This window comes from Ambystoma mexicanum, chromosome 2p (assembly GCF_040938575.1).
Source record: "Ambystoma mexicanum isolate Mex_15411 chromosome 2p, UKY_AmexF1_1, whole genome shotgun sequence".
NCBI lineage: Eukaryota > Metazoa > Chordata > Amphibia > Caudata > Ambystomatidae > Ambystoma > Ambystoma mexicanum.
In genome coordinates this window covers 655,860,368-655,878,803 of record NC_090923.1, presented here as the reverse complement: position 1 = coordinate 655,878,803, position 18,436 = coordinate 655,860,368, and the positions used below count along the sequence as shown (strand labels likewise).

Here is an 18,436-nt window from a genome sequence, read left to right as displayed (position 1 = left end):
GAAAAGAAACCTCCCCTGAGGGCCTAATAAAAACTCAACTAATAATACCTAAAAGACACCGAAAAGTTGTGTTAGAGATCGCACATTACCATCTCACAGGAGGATATTTGGGCCAAGTTAAAACCCAGGCCCATATTAGTGGAAAGTTTTACTGGCCACGCCGATATAAAAACATTCATACAAACATGCGACATATGTCAAAAAAACAGCCTGCACGTTCCATTACCTGCCCCTCTGAACCAATTTCCAATTATAGAAGGACCCTTTTCATGCATTGGCGTGGACATAAGAAGATCTCTGGAAACATCTGAACTGAGCAACAAATGTCTTGGTGATCATGGATTATGCAAACCCGATACACCGAGGCATTCCCAATGCGGAATAGTACCACTCAGCAGATCCTGAAACATCTTCTAGCGTATTTCTCTAGGGTCGGTTTTCCCCAAAAAATACTAACAGACCAGGGTTCAGATTTTATGATTAAGCTTATGGCCAAAGTGAAAGAGCTACTTCTTATTACCACCTTGCAAACTTCTTTGTACCATCCACAAACCAGTGGTCTAGTAGAAAGATTTAATAAGACCTTAAAACTAATTCTACGGAATTTGGTAGACAAGGACCGAATTATCGCGCGGGCTTTATTTGCAGAGAGAATCCCCCCCCCCGCACCCAACCTTCTATACGTTTCTCTTTCTTTGAGCTACTCTATGGAACGGGAACCTCGAGATGTCTTGGACATGCTCTGGGAAACCTGGGAAGAATGCGAGGAGGCCCACATTCCAATATCCCAAACCACCACTAGAATGCGAGAACACATGAAATTAGTCCGGGACTTAGTTTGTACTCACATGGGAAAGACCCAAAGCCAGCAAAAGGCCAGTTAAAATAAGAAAGTAAGGTTAAGATCATTTTATATCGGACAAGTACTAGTCCTCTTACCCACCTGAGATAACAAACTTGTCTTCAAGTGGCACGGACTGTATGAGATAATAGAAAGGATGGGAACGTGCACATATAAAATAGCGCGGCCAGACCGAATAGAGAGTCCACTTATATAACATGAACCTCTTAAGAGTGGAAAGAAAACTAGTCAGCTACACATGCCAAAGTTCTAGCCTGCCTGGTTCCCGAAGATATAGATAACTTGGACTTAATTCCACCCGAGTTATCTATCCAACAACGAGAAGATCTAAAAGACGCAATAGTCTCATTCCAAGATGTATTCTCAGAAAAACCGGGAAGAGTAAGAGGTATATATCATTACATTCGAACACATAAAGGCAAAGTAGTTCTCCTAAAGCCCTATTGTCTACAAGAGGCCTGTAAACAGATAGTGATAGAGGAAGTCAACAAAATGTTGAAGGTTAATATCATCGAACCTTCCTCCAGTCCATGGTCCTCTCCTATCTTGTTGCTCAATAAACCTGACTGGTCCTTGAGATTCTACATCGATTTTCAGAAAGTTACCGCTATATCGGACTTCAATGCCTATCCCATGCCATGCATCGATGACCTAATTGATAGACTAGGAAAAGTCACTTATCTATTTTCCCTAGATTTAACCAAGGGGTACTGGCAAGTCCCTGTATATGGGCCAGATAGGGAAAACATGTGTTTTAAACACCCCTGTGGTTATTACAGTTTAAAGTCTTCCCTTTCAGTCTACACGGTGTGCCAGCTACGTTCCAACGTCTTATCGGTAACGTCCTACAACACTATTCTGACTTTTGTGGAGCTTACATTGACGATATCGTAATTTATAGTAAGACCTGGGAAGACCATCTCTTCCATCTTTATACCATCATGAAAGTCCTTGGGAATGCTGGCCTAACTGCATATCCAGCTAAATGCAGATTAGCCCAATCCGCTGTGAAATATCTTGGCTTCTTCGGAACTGTGCAACCCCAACATGAAAAGGTAAAAGCGGTCTTGGATACTCCAACTCCTAAGACCAAAAGAGAGCTGAGAGCTTTCCTTGGGTTAATAGGATATTACCGTAGGTTTATCCCCAACTTTTCGGATAAAACGGCACGACTGACAGATAAACTTAAAAATGCTGAACCCCATAAACTTCAATGGAGCGAGGAAGATGAGGTATGCTATAACATCCTAAAGCAAACACTGTGCCAAAACCCAGTCCTAAAGGTAGTCCATTTTTCAAAGGAATTTGTGTTACAAGCGGATGCTTCCCTTACATGGTTAGGAGCCATCTTGTCCCAAATCTGCGATGGAGTAGAACACGCCATACTATAAATCAGTCGCAAGTTATTCCCACGTGAGAAAAACGACTCTACGGTGTAACTAGAGGACCTAGCCATCAAGTGGCCCATTATCCAGCTCAGGTACTATGTATTCGGAATAAAGTTTACTCTGGTTACTGAACACTCACCCTTAGTCTGGATTAGCCAACGCAAAGAGCCCAATCCTCGGGTCATACAATGGTTTCCAGACCTACAACTCTATTGTTTCACGCTGAACTACTGGAAAGGAAAAGACCAGAGAAACGTGGATTTTCTTTCCCGGTTCCCCTGTGAAACAAATGTGGCTACATCGAGAGAAGGAAGGGCATGTGAGAAACCTGAAGGTATCGTTCTAGCTTGTCCCCAGGGATCTGTCAACCAGGTGGACAGGACACAGCCATCTATATTGGATCCAGTTCCTGAGGGTGGACCAGTGAGGGAGGATCACCTGGATGTGGGTCTCGGGGAGTGGGACGACGGGCAAGATGTGGTATCCCCCTTCTTTTGACACATTTTCCCCGTTATCTCAAGTAGGACATTCAACACACACACCTGGCGGCCCTTTCCCTTCCCCACAGGGATAAAAGGTGGAGCCCGAGAGCACAGTACCAGCACGGCAGGCAGCATGATGAGATGGCTAAGCAGGTGCGGCAGTTCAAGAGAAGGAGAAAGGCGGCAGGAGTCGAGAGGGTGGCGAGGAGGGGAAGTGACCTTGCCCTTTTCCTGCCAGACCCGCAGAACCTTTGATGAAGAAAGCCTAAGACTGCAAACAATAGTACAAGTGATTAGCAGCAGATGTCAAAGGTATACGGGGCAAGCCTATGCCGATAAGCAGGAGCGAGGGCAGCTCCTGCGACCGTGGTACTGGCCTTGAGTTGGATGAAGAGGAAAAGCCAAGCGGTTCCTCACAGCTAGTGAGTTGAAGGGGAAAACGATAAGAACCGGGCTATGTTAAGTGAGAATCACAAAGTTGCATGTTTTGAAATAAGTTCGATGAACTATGAAAGAATTGGAAAGAGTGTAAAAGGGGAGACCAGCTGCAGAGGGAAACCAGCACCACGTGTGTGCTAACTCAAGAGACTCTGGTTGATCCCCCTCTGAGTGAAACTACAAATACCAGAAGGCCGTAGGAGGGCCAGGGAAATAGGTCAAAGTGGTCATACAGAGGGTCAAGCAAAATCCCAGTACAATCGAAAAACTTTGTTCTACAAGCAGTACAAAAGAAAGGGAGGTGAATCCTGCAAGTAATTGTGAATGTAAAGTTGGCAAGAGTGAACCCAAACAAGGGATGCTGACGACAGATGTGAAGTCATCGCCCAAGTACTAAAAGTCAAGAGGGGTCAGCGCCCGGAAGAGGGGGACCCAGGGGTGAGACCATCACTCTGCGTGAACTGTGGATTACATCTGAGAAGGGTCAGCGCCCAGAAGACGGGGAACCGATGGTGAATCATTGTCACCCTAACAAACTTTTATTCGGTTAAAGAAACTTTTGTTATTTTGAAGACAGCAGTCCCGAAGGCAAGAGACTGTCTGAGGACACGAGACTTGGTCATCGACGTTCCAGAGAACTGCCATTTGAACTGTCGTCTCGTGCTGGAGGAGCCCGAGACAGTACTGTGCTCCAAACTCTCATCATACCCTGGACTCAAAACGTGGGGAAGGGAGACATAGGCTACCGCATCCTGGCATTATTTGAAAATGCTTCTTTCTTTTCTTGAAAACTATCCCACACCCTTTCTGTATTAGTTCTATGGTTTGGCATTCGGTTTCTTAGTATGCCCCTTTTATTTGACACAACACCACTAGGACTGCCTTATTTTTCATTTGATGGTTGACGCTTGCTCCCATCTTAATTTTAGGTTTAGATTTTTCCAACCTCCATACAGCATTTCATTGTTCAATAAACACCCTTGAACTGTGATGCCTTGTCTGTCTTGCTTGTTGCCACCATGAGTTCCTCACATTGGCCATGGGGTTTGTTATGCAGAATGTTTTAAAGAAAATTTGTTTGTTGACTGGTAGCCAATGTAGGGTTCTCAGTGCTGGAGTGATGTGTTCTCTCTTAGTGAGTCTGAGAAGTAGTCTTGTTGCTGCTTTCTGTATTTGTATTAGTGTTTTGGTAAGGTGGCATTCTGAGATGCTGTCGGCATAGTCTATTCTTGTCATGGGAGAAATGACGGCAAGTGTTGTATGTGTGAAAAAAGGTTAGCATCTTCTTGATTATGTGTAGGTGGAAGAAACCCTCTTTACTAATGCATTGACCTTTGGTTCAAAGTTGTTGTCCATTAATATTCTGAGATGTTGTAACCACCTTGGATGGTTCTGGTCGTTTTCCCACTTCAGTAGGCCATGGAATGTGGTGTTTCTTCGATTGGTCGTTGTGTGTAGTCATGATTTCTGACTTGTCTGTTTTTCTCCAGCTTTGTCATCCACATGGAAGGTCCCTGTGTACTTACACTATATATGCCATACGTCTGCACCTGTCCAGATTTCTTGGACTGGGTCTACCATTTACTATGCTGGCTGGGGCGGATGAGGAGTTGTGGTCCAGATCATATGGAGAGCCAAAGGTTGCAGCCTCCTGCTATATTCCATTGCACGTGCGTTGGACTCCATTGGCATGGAAACACGCACAGCTGCACTGATTTTCTGTCCGCTCGTCCCTCAACATCATGTGTGCACCTTGCTTATACAGGGGAACACGTTTTACAATTGGCGAACGAGGACTAGAGAGATGCAGTTTATCAACAGTTGGTGTTAATCATGCTGTACTGATTTAATTCATTGGTAGTCAGCTGTAAAGTGAAATCCTGCAGAAGACTTAATTGACTGACAAGATTGAATATGTTTTACATAGAAAGAACATTATTCAGAATAAGGAACATCATTGACATTTTGATTGAAAGCAGGTAGCATTTGAAAAAAATAACATTAACTGAAGTTCACCCTCAAGATGGCACTTACAATAGCTTTATTCTAAGATAAAGGTGAGAGGCGAGATTGGTACGGGGCTCTGAGCTGCTGATGCTGGGGCAGAATTCTATTTTGGAGGTTCGCTGGACCCACTCCCTAAATGTTTTGCTTTCTTCCATCTTTCCTGGTCTCTTCAGTTTTGAACTGTGACTGCGGTCCTCGTGTCACGGCAACCCTTTTCCTGATGCGCAGCACTTGGTGGGTTGTGTGGCTACCGGGACTTGGGTGCTTTTTAACCACTCCGTTTTGGTCCCAGCGCGTTTGCGTCACCTAGAAAGTGTGTTGTGGTGTAGTAATGTAGCACCCATATTGAGCTTTGGCTTCACCAATGGTTGCTGTCCTTTTTATCACATTTGTAGTCAAGTGGGTCTACATGGCATCCTTTTGGGAAGTAATACATTTGGTCTTTCACCGTACAATTTTGCTTTGTGACTTTCCTTTATCTGAGGGGACCACAAGGCAGGCCTAAAATGGCTGTTGTGCTGACCTGGCGTGGTCCCTGTCTGAGCCTAGCCTTGCTCTCTCTATAGTGCTATAAACTGGGAAAGCCTGCTTTTCAGCCTTAGACATGCCTAGTACGCATAAAGGATAGGCAGACCTGTGTGGTGCTGGTTGCAGTGCTTGCATGATTGGGTGGCAACCAAAAGCCTTTTTGTGCTGCCCTATGCTGGTTTTGGTTCACTGGTTTAGCCAGCCATTAGTGGGAGCTCATCCCCACCCAAGAACAATCCTGTCTCCCAAACCACTGTTACTGTCCCCATGAAGTTCCTAGCAGGCCCCAAGGACTCCCAGGGAGTCTAGGCCAGGGTTTTCTCACAAATAAACCACAGTTCAAACCCATCTGTTAAATAGTATGATCTTCCAGACATCAGGTATGTTGTTGTAAGTTCCTTTAATTCAGATGGTACAAGTGTAAGAGCTTAGATAAGGGGCTAAACCTAAGAGAAGAACAGAGGGGACGACGGGACCCACTGGCACCCACCACCCAGGCTTACATCTTCACCTGCCAGGAATGGAACCAGTGGAACAGGTTTCATACATACGCATTCCAACCACTCACTCAACATTCTCTGTGACCTTACACTCTCAGGCACACAGGGACAGAGCATGTAGCATATCTCCCTCTTTTACAAACACCAAACAACTTCAAGCTAGAACCCAGAGGAGGACATGACCAAACCAAACCACGCTGGCATGCCCACATCACACACCAACTTCCTGCACCAACTAAGAGAACTAAGCACCTTCCGTACGATCCTGCCACAATCAGAGCTTGGGCCTGCCACGGCCAAGCGTTACCCGCCACAACATTGGGCTACGCAACTCACCACAACATTGGGCTACTAATACAACAATCACAACTCTCACAAGAAAACCATACTCCTTTTACCTGGTCCACCACCCCAGGTCTCGAGTATGCCACCTCCGAGCACATAACCGGACATCAGGGCGGAAATACCCAACAACGAGCCCCACTACGGATGGCAACAATGGACAAAAACACAACCTGGAAAACTCCAAGAGCTGGAAATCACCAGGATGGTCATGTCATCACTACCATCCAAATTACACAAAAAGACAGGGAAGAACCATTCACCTGCAGGCACACCACAAACATCCACACTCTCATCTCCCCCCCACCTTTGCACAAGATGAATAAGGGGACATACACTGAGTAGTACTCGGTCCTAAAAGCAATCACACACTCCACCAAGGAATCACCAGAGGACACTTAGCTTCACAGCCCCATGCCGAACTACAGGCCTCATAGTTCAGGATCCAACAAAGTCATCATAAAAAAATGTACAACTAAAACACCCTAACAAATCAAATCCTAAATTGTGCACATCACATGTGAATGCTCCCTGACCAAGCTATACACACCGGCACACATCCTTCAAAAAATATTCCTTCCACAGAAGAGGAATCTACTACAACTATCCAAGAGTCAAATAACTTGCCAACATTCAATGATACCTGGAATAACAGGCCTAATAATAAAAGATGGTGATACCGAGAGCAAAGGATGGTTGGAAAGAAGAAACATTCAAAAGATATTTTTTTCAAGAGGAGCGCATTCTTATTGTCATTGAAAAGCAAATTAACAGCTGACCTTAGCATATGTTTTTTTTCTTATTTTTTGGATATACTATACTGAGCCCCTAACTTGACCACTGCAGGTCAGCCGCATCAACTAAAGCTGAACCTGCAAACAGGAAATAAACACCATTCATGTCTTACCTGCATAACCAGCAGTAAACAAAATACACTGCAAATTAGTAGAAAAACTGTGGGTGCGAGAGGAGTCCCAACTCACACCAGCTAACTTAAGCAAAAGGATCCAAATCATTAAACTAGACAAGGAAAATAACACATGTGAAAAAATATTTTAAACATTCACGCCAGCAAACCATTCTCTCATACACTTACATCCAAAAAGCGACCAACTGCTACTAGCAGTGAATAGGCACACATCAGTCATGCATATACAATTACAGACAGTAATAAATGTCCAAAAATACTTTTTAGCATGTAAGAAAACACACACAGAGCAGAAAGCCAGCATTGTACATAATGACAGACAACCTTTCAGCACTCTAATCACTGCGTATTCAAAGTCAAATGATCTGCAAATGAAATGGCAGAAATACTTCCTTAAATTAGCACACACCTCTTTGTGTACATTTAGTCCATGTTTCTGCAATTCCTCAAAGCGTTAAACACTACATTTGACACGATCGATACATTTTAAGACAGTGCAATACTACTTTCATGACAAACAATAATTGTGCCAACACCCAAAACATTCCAATTCAACTCATTCAGACCTGACACCAGTCACACATTCTGTGCAAAAACAGCAAGTATACCTCCATATCTATCACATTAGCATAAAAATATTATGCTAGAGAGGCACAAAATTGGCTTCTAAATGGCTAAAGGTCCTTGTAGTATTTGGCTACATACGCTAGAAATCCTCAGTGTTAGGACTAAAACCATAAGTAGAAGAACGTAATTTTGGTAGCCTTTCGTCTAAAGTACTACAAATACTAATGTAAAACAATGACATTAATCACTTAGCGTGTTACTTAGCTGACCTAGGCAATAATAAGTAATTAAAACAGATACACTGTGCAGACATTCCGAAGAAAGGACAACATAAGCACATAAAAAAAAATATATTTTTTAAATGTCACCTATATATATTGGTGCCACCCCGCAGTATAAACCCCACATAGCGGGTCATCATTCTCCCTAAAAGGGTCCATAATTTCTCCCAGCTTTCCAGTCTCTAGAAATTGGCCGTTTGTGGCATAGGTAGCAAGCAGACAGGTGTGTGTGCACTGCAATTCCCTTGTACATGATTTTAACGCACCTAGACTCACAATGACAGATAAGATGGGATTATATAAGGCTTGGGAGCCTGACCGCTGAGGTCTAACTGGCCTAGCTATAACATTCTGGAGTTTGTCCTGGGGTGCAATGAATAGCTGCCCAGGCAAATAAGCCATCAAACTTCCAGGATCGTCAGATTACGCTCTGAGGCCCCTCATGCATCTAACATGTCATTTTGTTCCAGTTTACAATTCTAGAAACTTGCCCTGCACAAACAACCCATTTACTGTATCACAACACTTAAGAACACACACTCGTCTTCTGCTTCGCAGAGCTATGGCCCACCTAACAGAGCTGGCTTGTACCCATGACATCACAAATCATTCTTCCCCTGCTGAACCTTTCATTCCCTAGTTTGTAGCATATGTATCCCAGTTTCCCATCCTCTTCTCTCCCCTTGCTCATTGTCTTTCCTTCAGCTGCTAAGGTCTGGGTACTCTGGTGCAGGTAAAATCTGTCTTGTCACGGGTGAGTTTAGGTACTCTAAAGTTACTACAGTGCTGTTTTCTTTTTTTCTCCAAACTTCTTTTTATTGGTTTTATACAAGCAATAATACATTGTTGCCTTCTATAATATGAGCCGGATTCAGCGCTTGGTTGCTTGTTATCAAAAGAGACAGAAAACATAAGCAACAAGTCTATGGAGTCTCAGTGAGGATGAAGGGGAAGGGGAAGGGTGGGACTGGGTCGAAGGGCAGGGGAAGGAGATTGAGGCTGACATTTACAGTTCGACTCTGGGTTGGGAGGGAGCTGTATCGCTGTGGCCATGGACCATGGTGTTGGCTCTCTCAGGGGGAAAGGGGGTAGGCAGACAGTGGTCCCGGGCCCTTTACTTGTGCCTTTCCCGCCGGATTCCACGGGTTGTGAGTTGTGCCCTGCTCTTCTGGCCTCCTCTTTAGTCTTGCTTGTCCATCCATCGGAGAGTGGGAGGTTGTATGGCCAGCCCTGGGTATTGCTGTGTGTAGTCCAGGGATGGGACCCAGGTTTGGTAGAATTTGTCTCCGTTTCCAAACCGAAGTGCTGTGATTTTCTCAGCCGCTATTATGTCCCAACATTTCGACCACCACATCTGGACTGCCGGTTCTTCTGGGTTTTTCCAGAGCCTGGCTTTTGAAATTTTAGCCGCCGTTAGTAGATGGGCGCATAATTCTGCACTACGGCCAGACAGGGGGAATTGGCCTTCACCCCTTGCTCCCAGCAGGACAATTCCTGGGTCCCATGGAATTGTGAGGCCGGTGATCACTTTGACCTGGTCTAGCACAGAGTTCCAAAATTGGGTGGCCTTGGGGCATGTCCATAGTAGGTGGTACAGCATGCCTTTTGTCCGGACATCCTCTCCAGCAAAGCGGGGGGGATTGTGGGGTTAAATTTATTGCGTGTCTCCGGGGTTCTATACCACCTGTAGCATACCTTGAATGCCCCGCCTTGTTAGTTATGCATTCAGAGCTTCTGTGCGCTCTGGCCCAAATGTGGCCCCACTCCTCTGGTTCAATGGCCCTCCCTATGTCTTTTTCCCATTTGTGCATGTAGGGTTCCTTGCAGGCTGGGTCAGTTCTGTCTAGAAGCTTGTAGAGGGTTGATATTCTTCCCTTGGGGGGTGTCGCTGCGAGGGTTCGCTCCGGGGCTGTCGGTTCTCTGCTTCCGTTTTTGTTTCATAACGCTGCTTGAGAGCCAGTGCCTAAGCTGTGTATCTGAACCGCTCCGTCTCCAGAACTTTGAATTTCGCCTTACAAGCTTCAAAGTCCAGGGGGTTTCCATTCTCGAAAATTTCTTGGACCTTCTCTAGCCCTCGTTCTTCCATGTATGAAAAGTATTTGGGCTATTACCTTGAGTGAAGTCCGGGTTCTTCCACATGGGGGTGAGCGGGCCTGTTGTGCTTCGGCATTTCCACAGTCACGCCGCTTTTCTCCAGTTCAGAACTGTGTTTTCCGTTGCTGAGAGAGGCTCTGTGGTTGTTCAATCGCTGGGACTCTTCCTTTGCGGCAGTGAGTCAATCTGGACTGGGCTGCAGGCTTCCTCCAGCTCCAGCCAACTGGGTTTCTGAGCGACGGTGTTCCATGCGAACGTCTCTGAGAGCTGCGATGCAAGGATGGATCTTGCTACATCTGATGCTCCCAGGCCTCCCTCTACGGTGCCGATTTGACACAGAATAAAAGCCTTATTAAGAAGACCTAACATGTACGCGCGCTCTTTGAGTCATAAATATATCGAAAGGGGGCTAATATTCATACTAATAGGAAACCTAGAAACCAGAAATGTGGCATTTGTTTTCCCTTTAAATTTGCACCTGTGAATAAAAGCATGTTGTGATGAACGTGTGCTTGTACAGCATACCTCGCAAAATGTACCTCCTTAAGCAAGCAAGCGCTCCCTGCGGTCCGCTGCACATAAGCGGCAGAAAGCAACACTTTTAATCTCACATACATTGTTTTACTAGCTCAACAGCAACCCAAGGGAAGTTATTAGCTCTAGACAGCCTAGTGTTAGGTTTTACCTTATCTGGTTTGTGTGTCTGAGTTTAGAATGTTGAGTATGGAGTGTTGGTTATGCGTGGAATGTTATTATGTAAAGCCTCTGGGATTCCAGGGAGAGTCAGTTGGGACTTGGTTTGAGCACAGGGGGACCAGTGGATGTCTCTTACCAAGACCTTGTCTTTAATATACCTTACCTACTCCTTATGTACTTATCTGTACCTTACGAACCCAGTAAAGCTACTTGTGTCACCTGAGGCTCCAGAGTAATTTATGCAACCCTAAACCCACAATATAACACCTAGCAAGTAAAATTATGACTTTTTATTGCAACCGGAGAAGTTGTTGAATATAGCGCAACTGTAAACTCTAAAAGGAGTGAAACTACGTTCCGGCTCACTTTGACCTCAGGTCGGCATGAGCTGGCGCCTTAACTGCAACATCTTTTGCTTTAGCTTAAAACAATTGATAAAAGGTTGTTTCTGTCCTCTATTTCATTAATGCATTGCTTTTCATAGCTCCACCTTTGTTTTTGGCAACTAGAATTTGTACTGTTTACGTTGGTTACCCCTCTAGGTGACGGGTACTTCAAAGGTTATGGTTATACCAAGTGCCCCATGCATGGAACGTCATTTGGTTTGCTGGTCATTTTTATGGTTACCATGTTAACAGAATCTCAATCTTTTGTGCAACTCTGTATATGGGTTTTATAGCTGTGTTATTGCCGATATTCCACTGATGTATAATCCACCATAACGCAATGTTCTTTTGTGCCTTATGATTGTCTCTAACTATCAGGGAGATGGTGGAGTGTTTCAGTAAGATCGCCCAAGATTCTGACTGTCGTGTGGTAGTGCTGTCTGGAGCTGGCAAATTGTTCACTTCAGGTAAATAAATAATTTTCCAAAGTGAGAGAGAGCTAAGCCTGTCTGCATGCTTGTGTGTCTTCATATGTTATGTGTTTTTCTTTTGGGTATGCACCTTTACAATTGTCTAAAATAGTCCTTAACAAATGTTTTAATTTTTTGGAATTACTAGCTACAGAAAAGTATGGCTTCCTCCAAAAATGAAGTTTCATTAAAATATGTTTCACTTAACTGGAAACGCCAGTCGAGAAAGCAAATCACTTTTTTGCTCCTGTGCTCCTCAAAAAACCTTTTACTCTTTTATTTTTAAACTTGAGATGGTCTAATGGTGTCCAGCGAAAATGTTGACAGCCAATTGAAACATTTGTGGTGAAAATATCTTTGTGGTGAAATGCAGTACTGTGTTAGGGTATGTGTTGGGGTTAAGGAGGGCGTGGAAGGCTGGCTATTATCTGGTTTAGGGTTAGGATAGGGATAGGGGTAGGGTTTAGGGTTAGATTAAAGTTTTTGGCTGAGGTTAGACGAGGAGTGGGTTTGGAGGGATGGAAATGTTGGATTTCTGTTAGTGGTTATGGTAAGACTACACTGAGCAGTGTTAGCTTTTGGGTTATAGTTAAAGAAAGGGATAAACAGGTTGGCGATGTTGCCGTAGGATAGGGGGCATGGTAGAGTATGGGTTAGTAAGCCTAGGATTAGATTTAGAGCAAGCGTTTGGGTTAAGGTAAGGGCTATGGAATTTGTGGCAGGCTAATGATGGGGTTTGACTTGGGGGGGGGGAGGGTCAAAGTTCATTCACTATTTATTTGGTGTTTTGGATCACGTCACAGGCAAATAACATGCTTTGGAGTGTCGAGTTGGCAGTTACAAGAAGGGTTGTAGTTAGTGTTAGGAATAGTGTATTATGGAGGGATGGCGATAACCTGGCCTTATAAAGGGTTTAGAGCATTGTTTGCATCACAGCGTTGTACTAGTGTTTGAAAGTAGCTTTTTTCCGGCTTCGGCAACCTTATTACTGGCAAAATGTTCACACTTTACATTACTTGTATAGAATGACTACATTTGGAAAACTATTTTTTGCTGAATATATTTTCACATGACTACATTTTTACTCCCAACGTTTTCACTGTTCTAACATACCTCATACACAGGCCCATTGATTTATTATACGCTCTTGACTTCAATCTACACTCCCACATACACGAGGCAGTAAATCCTAGGTCTGGCCTTTGTTCCGAGGCAGGTGTTCATCACTTTAACCAGCATTATTAGGAATGGCAGTTAATGCTTTAATATAATTAGCAGTTTTTAGTTAGTTCTTGAATCTTGTCTCGATTGAGCTACAAAATACAAAGTGGTCCTGGTGATTTCAGTGTATTTGTAGTGCTCCGTTTATACAGAAATAATCATATTCGTGAAGCACCCTAAATGATAATCTTGCCCCATTGCTGGTATTTTTAAGAGATCTAAAATTGGAGGAGCCACACCCAAGATGGATTGCTATGAAGCTTCCAGATCTGGATGCAGTTAGTATTCTCATTTGCACTTGCGATCATATATTCAATTTAGGATATGCAGTTCAAATCCATGTGGCAAATCAAAATATCAGGAAGTACATTACTTGTCCATTCTAAAATTCTGGAAATGTTATTGAGAGCTATGTTAATTGTCCCAAATAAAAATTCCTTACTACTTACTAATACAATTTAGTTGTATTGTAGCACCCTAAAATAATTAAACTATCCATATTAACTTTTTCTTTAATCCGTTCCTTTATTTCTTTATGTATCCCTTGCTGGAATCTTCAATTTCATGTGGGTAGGAAACCTGTGTACACAGCTGGTGTCTAGCTTTTGGCACCTCGGGCAACTATGGACTTTTTCTGAGGAGAATTGTGAAATAAGTTTTGGTGTATACTATAATCTGTTCTATTCCTAGTTATTCACACTGGTTAAGGACTGGACAGTCACCATTCGGTACCTTGAAGATTGAGTTAAGCCAACAGAGGAAATGCCTTGAAAATAAATAAGATGGTTAAAGGACACTTTAAGCACGGCAAAGCCAAGTTTTCAGGGGATTTCGAAATTTAACCAGATCTGGCATTGCCCTCAGTGGGAGTGGAATGGAAATTCCATAGCTTGGAAGCCAAGCAGGAGAATCTCCTTCCTCTCATACGGACATGAAAGGACACTGAAAGTTTACATCGTTTGGATGAATTCCACAGACAGGAATGATGTATTCCTAAGAAGGAATGGTTAGGGACAGAAATTGCCTTCTACACCATGAGAAGTGCCTTAATCTGCACTCACCAGCAGTCAATGTAGTGAGATTGCACAATATGCAAGCAGCTACGTTCTGAACTCGTTGGAGCTTGCAAAGAACATAAACGGGGAGGCACAAGTGCACTCCATTACAGTAGTCAATTCTTGACGAAACCAAGTCATTGGCCATTATAGTTTGGGTATTTACTGCTGATATACATGAACATCTTAGGTAACAATCTCAACTGAAAAAATCCTGTTTGCTACTGATATTTGTTCTGATAGCGAGTGATGGCGAGTGGGAGAAATCGATTTTGACTCCTAAGGTCTTCACTAGCTCAACAAGTTTTGGGAAAAGACCCATGCAAGATGGTCAGGAACATTTAGTCCACATGTTCTGAGGACTGTTTACTGTCTGTTTTTCTGCCATTTAATTTAAGATGGTTAAAAAAACATCCTACAGTCAATAGCTGCAAGGCAGGGTTTAAACCTGATGGTGGCATTGTAATCTCCACATAGTGAAATAATGTCAATGCTTGTATTTGTATTTATTTGAATTATTTAAATGCTTCTGTAGTGCACATCATAACTTTTATTAGGTACTTGAATGAAAAAGAGGCAATAGAAGACGGGCAATTAGAGCGGGTTAGGGCATAGGAGAGTCTGAAGTAACAGGACTAGATCATAATTTACACTAATTTGAGAAGCTAGGTCTTCAGTAGTTTTTTGAGCTGGAGGAAGGAAGTGATATAAAGAATGTTAAAAAGAGTCAAGGGAACGGCTTCATAACCTCTTCTGCAACCTTTGCCAGAGTGCCCATAGGTGGGAATTGCTGGGCGAATTTTAACAGCAGAATGCATGTTTTTGGTTGGCCACTGAGGTTGAATTCTGTCTACAAGGTAAAAGGGAGCAGAGCAGTGGAGGCATTTGTATGTCGGGCATAACAGTTTGAATGATGATAATTTTCTTACAAGGAAGAAAGTGAACCGCTCTTGGGAAAGGGGAGACTAGAAAGCTGTTTATCCAGCATATGGGGTCTGGCATGGATTCACATGCTGATGAATATTCACTCTCGTCAGGCTGGGAATACTCTGTAAAAGGACAGTTTTGCTTTAGCTTGATAACTTCTTGGTCCTCTATAACCAATCACTGTCCTTTGGGTCATACTGCCCCCATCCAATGACAGTCATCTCCCTAAGCTCCACCCCTGGTGGCTATCTTCAGATTTATTGCATGTTTCAGTGTTGTGTTGGGAGTTCTCTCACTTTGTTCTTCGAGAATTGATATTTTCACATTTTTGGATAATTTCAATAAGCTTTTAATCATAGACCGTCGGTTGACTACGGTAGTGGGGATGCGGTGCCGGTGATCTACACCCATCGTCGGATCTTCTCTACAAGTTTTCAGAAGGCCCAGGCTTGTGCCGAGTTCACACCTTGACGATCTCCAGGGAGGGCAAGAAAACTCTTTTGGGCCTGCGAGAAATGTGGCCGGACGAACGTTTGTGTCGAGGATCAGGAACCTCAACACAGGTGTGAGATCTGCCGTGGTTTCCCAGAGAAGACCAAGCCGGACCGCTATCGGCAGTGTGGCTCAAGGAGGGAAAGGCCTCTGACTCGGGCCCCGGGCACAGTCATGCCTCATCTAGGACCGGCTGGTCCCATGATCGTGCTTCCTCTGAGAAAAAGAGGTTGAGATCCATTGACAATGCCCATTCCCAGGGGATCCAAAAGAAGGCAAAGCACCATACGCCTGTTCCCATGAATGCTGCTGCTTTCGGACCTAGTTTGGGAATGACCCGTTCCCGGTCTCCATATCTGTCCACAGTGAGCCTGTTGGTTGGGATGTCCCTGACCCATTCAATGCACAGATCCAGGACAAGGACAAGGCTACGAAGGAGAGGCCTGCAGGGCACCCATCAAAAGCCCCTTCAACGACACCATCGTCCACCAGGACACTGGCTTTGACGACTACTTTGTCTTCTAAGACGCCCACCTCATCGACGGCTGCCCAGTTGACAACCCAGTTGATGACCTCATCAGCATCTGCCTCGTCGACAACTGTTTCTACTGTCACGACTAGTGCGACCTCGAGAGTGGCTCTGCCCCCACAGCCGCCTTCAGCTTCGGCTGCTCAGACCACGACTGCAGCGAGAACGTCTACCTTGAGGTAGTTTGAGGGAGCTACTGCTGCCGACCGACTTCCTTCCTAGGCCCGTGAGGATGTCCACGACAGTGCTGGTGGGTTCTCCAGGGAAGTCCCTGCACATTTGCACTAGCTCAGATGACGAGCACTTGCTTGAGGACTACTACCACAAATGAGGCCTCAGCCCCATGTCCCAGGAGGGATCTCCATTTGAGGAGCCTGATCAACCGTTTGCCCCTCCAAGGCATCTCAGGCCAGATCCGTTGCCAGCTGCTTGGTTCATACCCCAGCCAGCACCCAGGGACATGCAGCTACACATTCTCGCCACCTTCCACACCTTGTTGTCCGAGATCCAGCAAGGGGCTGCCTGCTGCCCTGGTACTGGAAGTGGCCCGTACCCCTCCCAGGACCCTGACCAGGAGTCCTCCCAGACCTAAGCGCCTGCCTGGTCCTTCTAAGCCAAAACATCAGCCGAGTTCTACTGAGCCGCAGCGCCCACCCACACTGCCCCAAAGGGTCGTTGACCCAGTGGAGGAGTCGCCGCCACATACTGACACTGGTACGGACATGGGTACCACGGCCACTTATACGGAAGAGTATGAGGATTATGTGCCTGCTGATGGGGAACCTCTGGCCACTGATGAGCCTGCCAGGGCTTCACCGCCGGACGAGATTGGCTCCTTCCACGCCATGATCTCTAGAGCATCCAAACTCTTCAGTGTAGTGCCCGAGAAAAAGGAGGGGTTTCTGTTCCAGCGGTATGAGTCCTCGAGGAAGACCATTATGTCGGTTCCTTTATTGGACGACATCTGGGAGGAAGGCCTGCCCCTGATGAAGACACCAAGTACCACACCCTCCAAGATAGACCTGCAGGAGAAGTTGTTCAGTGTCCCGGACTCGGCCACCAGATGCCTGCAGTCACAGCCTTCTCCAGACTTGGTGCTGTCAGCCGCAAGGAAGCGCTCCTCCAATCCATCCTCACCTTCCATAGTGCCCCCAGACCAGGAGGGCAAGAAGTTGGATGCAGTGGGTAAAGTAATCATTTACAACGCTGCTTCCAGCATCAAGGCCGCCAATGCCATAGTCAACCTTTCTCGCTACAACAGGGAGCTCTGGTATAAGCTTGGGCCAATATCCTGCTGGATGACAAGAGGGACAAAGCCCTGGCCCTGTTCCAAGAGGGCAAGGTGGCCTCAGACCACGCCATCATGGTGGTGCTAGACATAGCGGACTCCAGATTCCTCCAGATGGGCAATGGGGTGGCCCTCTGACGCCAGGGTTGGCTGAAGGCCACGAAATTCAGGGCGGACGTGCAGTCCAAGGTAGTGGACACTTTGCACAATCAGCTAAGTTCGTAGAAATTCACCTGCCTGGGCCCGCAGCTTCAATATAAATATCCTCCCAAAGTCTCAAAATACCCACTCGCTCTTCACGCGAATAATTCACAATATTTCATTACGGTGGAGCAGGCGGGTTTCAAAGTCTTGATTGGAAATAGTCGAATGGAGCTTGCACTTTCATGGTGTACTGTGCGTTGATAGGCATTTTCAGCTTTAGGGTTCTGAGCTGAACCTCTTTATTCCGATCTGCTGATTCAAGTAGTGAGCGTGCCCTTATGGCAGGCTCGCAATGAGCACTCTATCCACTCTACTCCGTCTACTCGATCAAAGGGCCACTGCACGGATTCGCAGAATTCTAGCTGTAACTGCGGCATAAATCTCTTGAAAAACCGTTGGGACCACTTTTTTTAGTTGTAATTGTTTATTAATGCTGTGCTGATAGACCGTTAACAATTTTATATGAAGGTCATGGATTGTAGAGGTAATGGGTGTAGGCAGATACAAAAGTACTTCAAATTGTGAAACTCGACTCAGCTCCACTTAGGCACAACTCACGCCACTTTCAATCTCTTACCCCTTTTTGTCTGCTTTTGAATTTGGGTCCTCCGAGAGACGTCAGGCCTCGTCCTCCGATCAAGCCACACGTCCGGGGTTCAGACGCAGCAAAGCACAGAAACATGGCAACACACTCGCTGCGCTATGCTGTCCAAGTAGGTTTTTGTTGTTTTGGCCACCTCCTTCAGCAATA

The 18,436-nt window shown here is 45.1% G+C and overlaps 1 protein-coding gene across 3 annotated transcripts in view; it reads left to right on the top strand.

Moving 5' to 3' along the window:
• Nucleotides 1-18,436, top strand: part of ECH1 (enoyl-CoA hydratase 1) — a 435,952-nt gene that overhangs the window by 125,798 nt on the left and 291,718 nt on the right. For all 3 annotated transcript variants that reach the window (XM_069644207.1, XM_069644208.1, XM_069644206.1), the window contains exon 3: nt 11,878-11,966. In XM_069644207.1, coding sequence (XP_069500308.1) covers nt 11,878-11,966 — 89 coding nt within the window. The remainder of the gene's footprint in view (nt 1-11,877; nt 11,967-18,436) is intronic.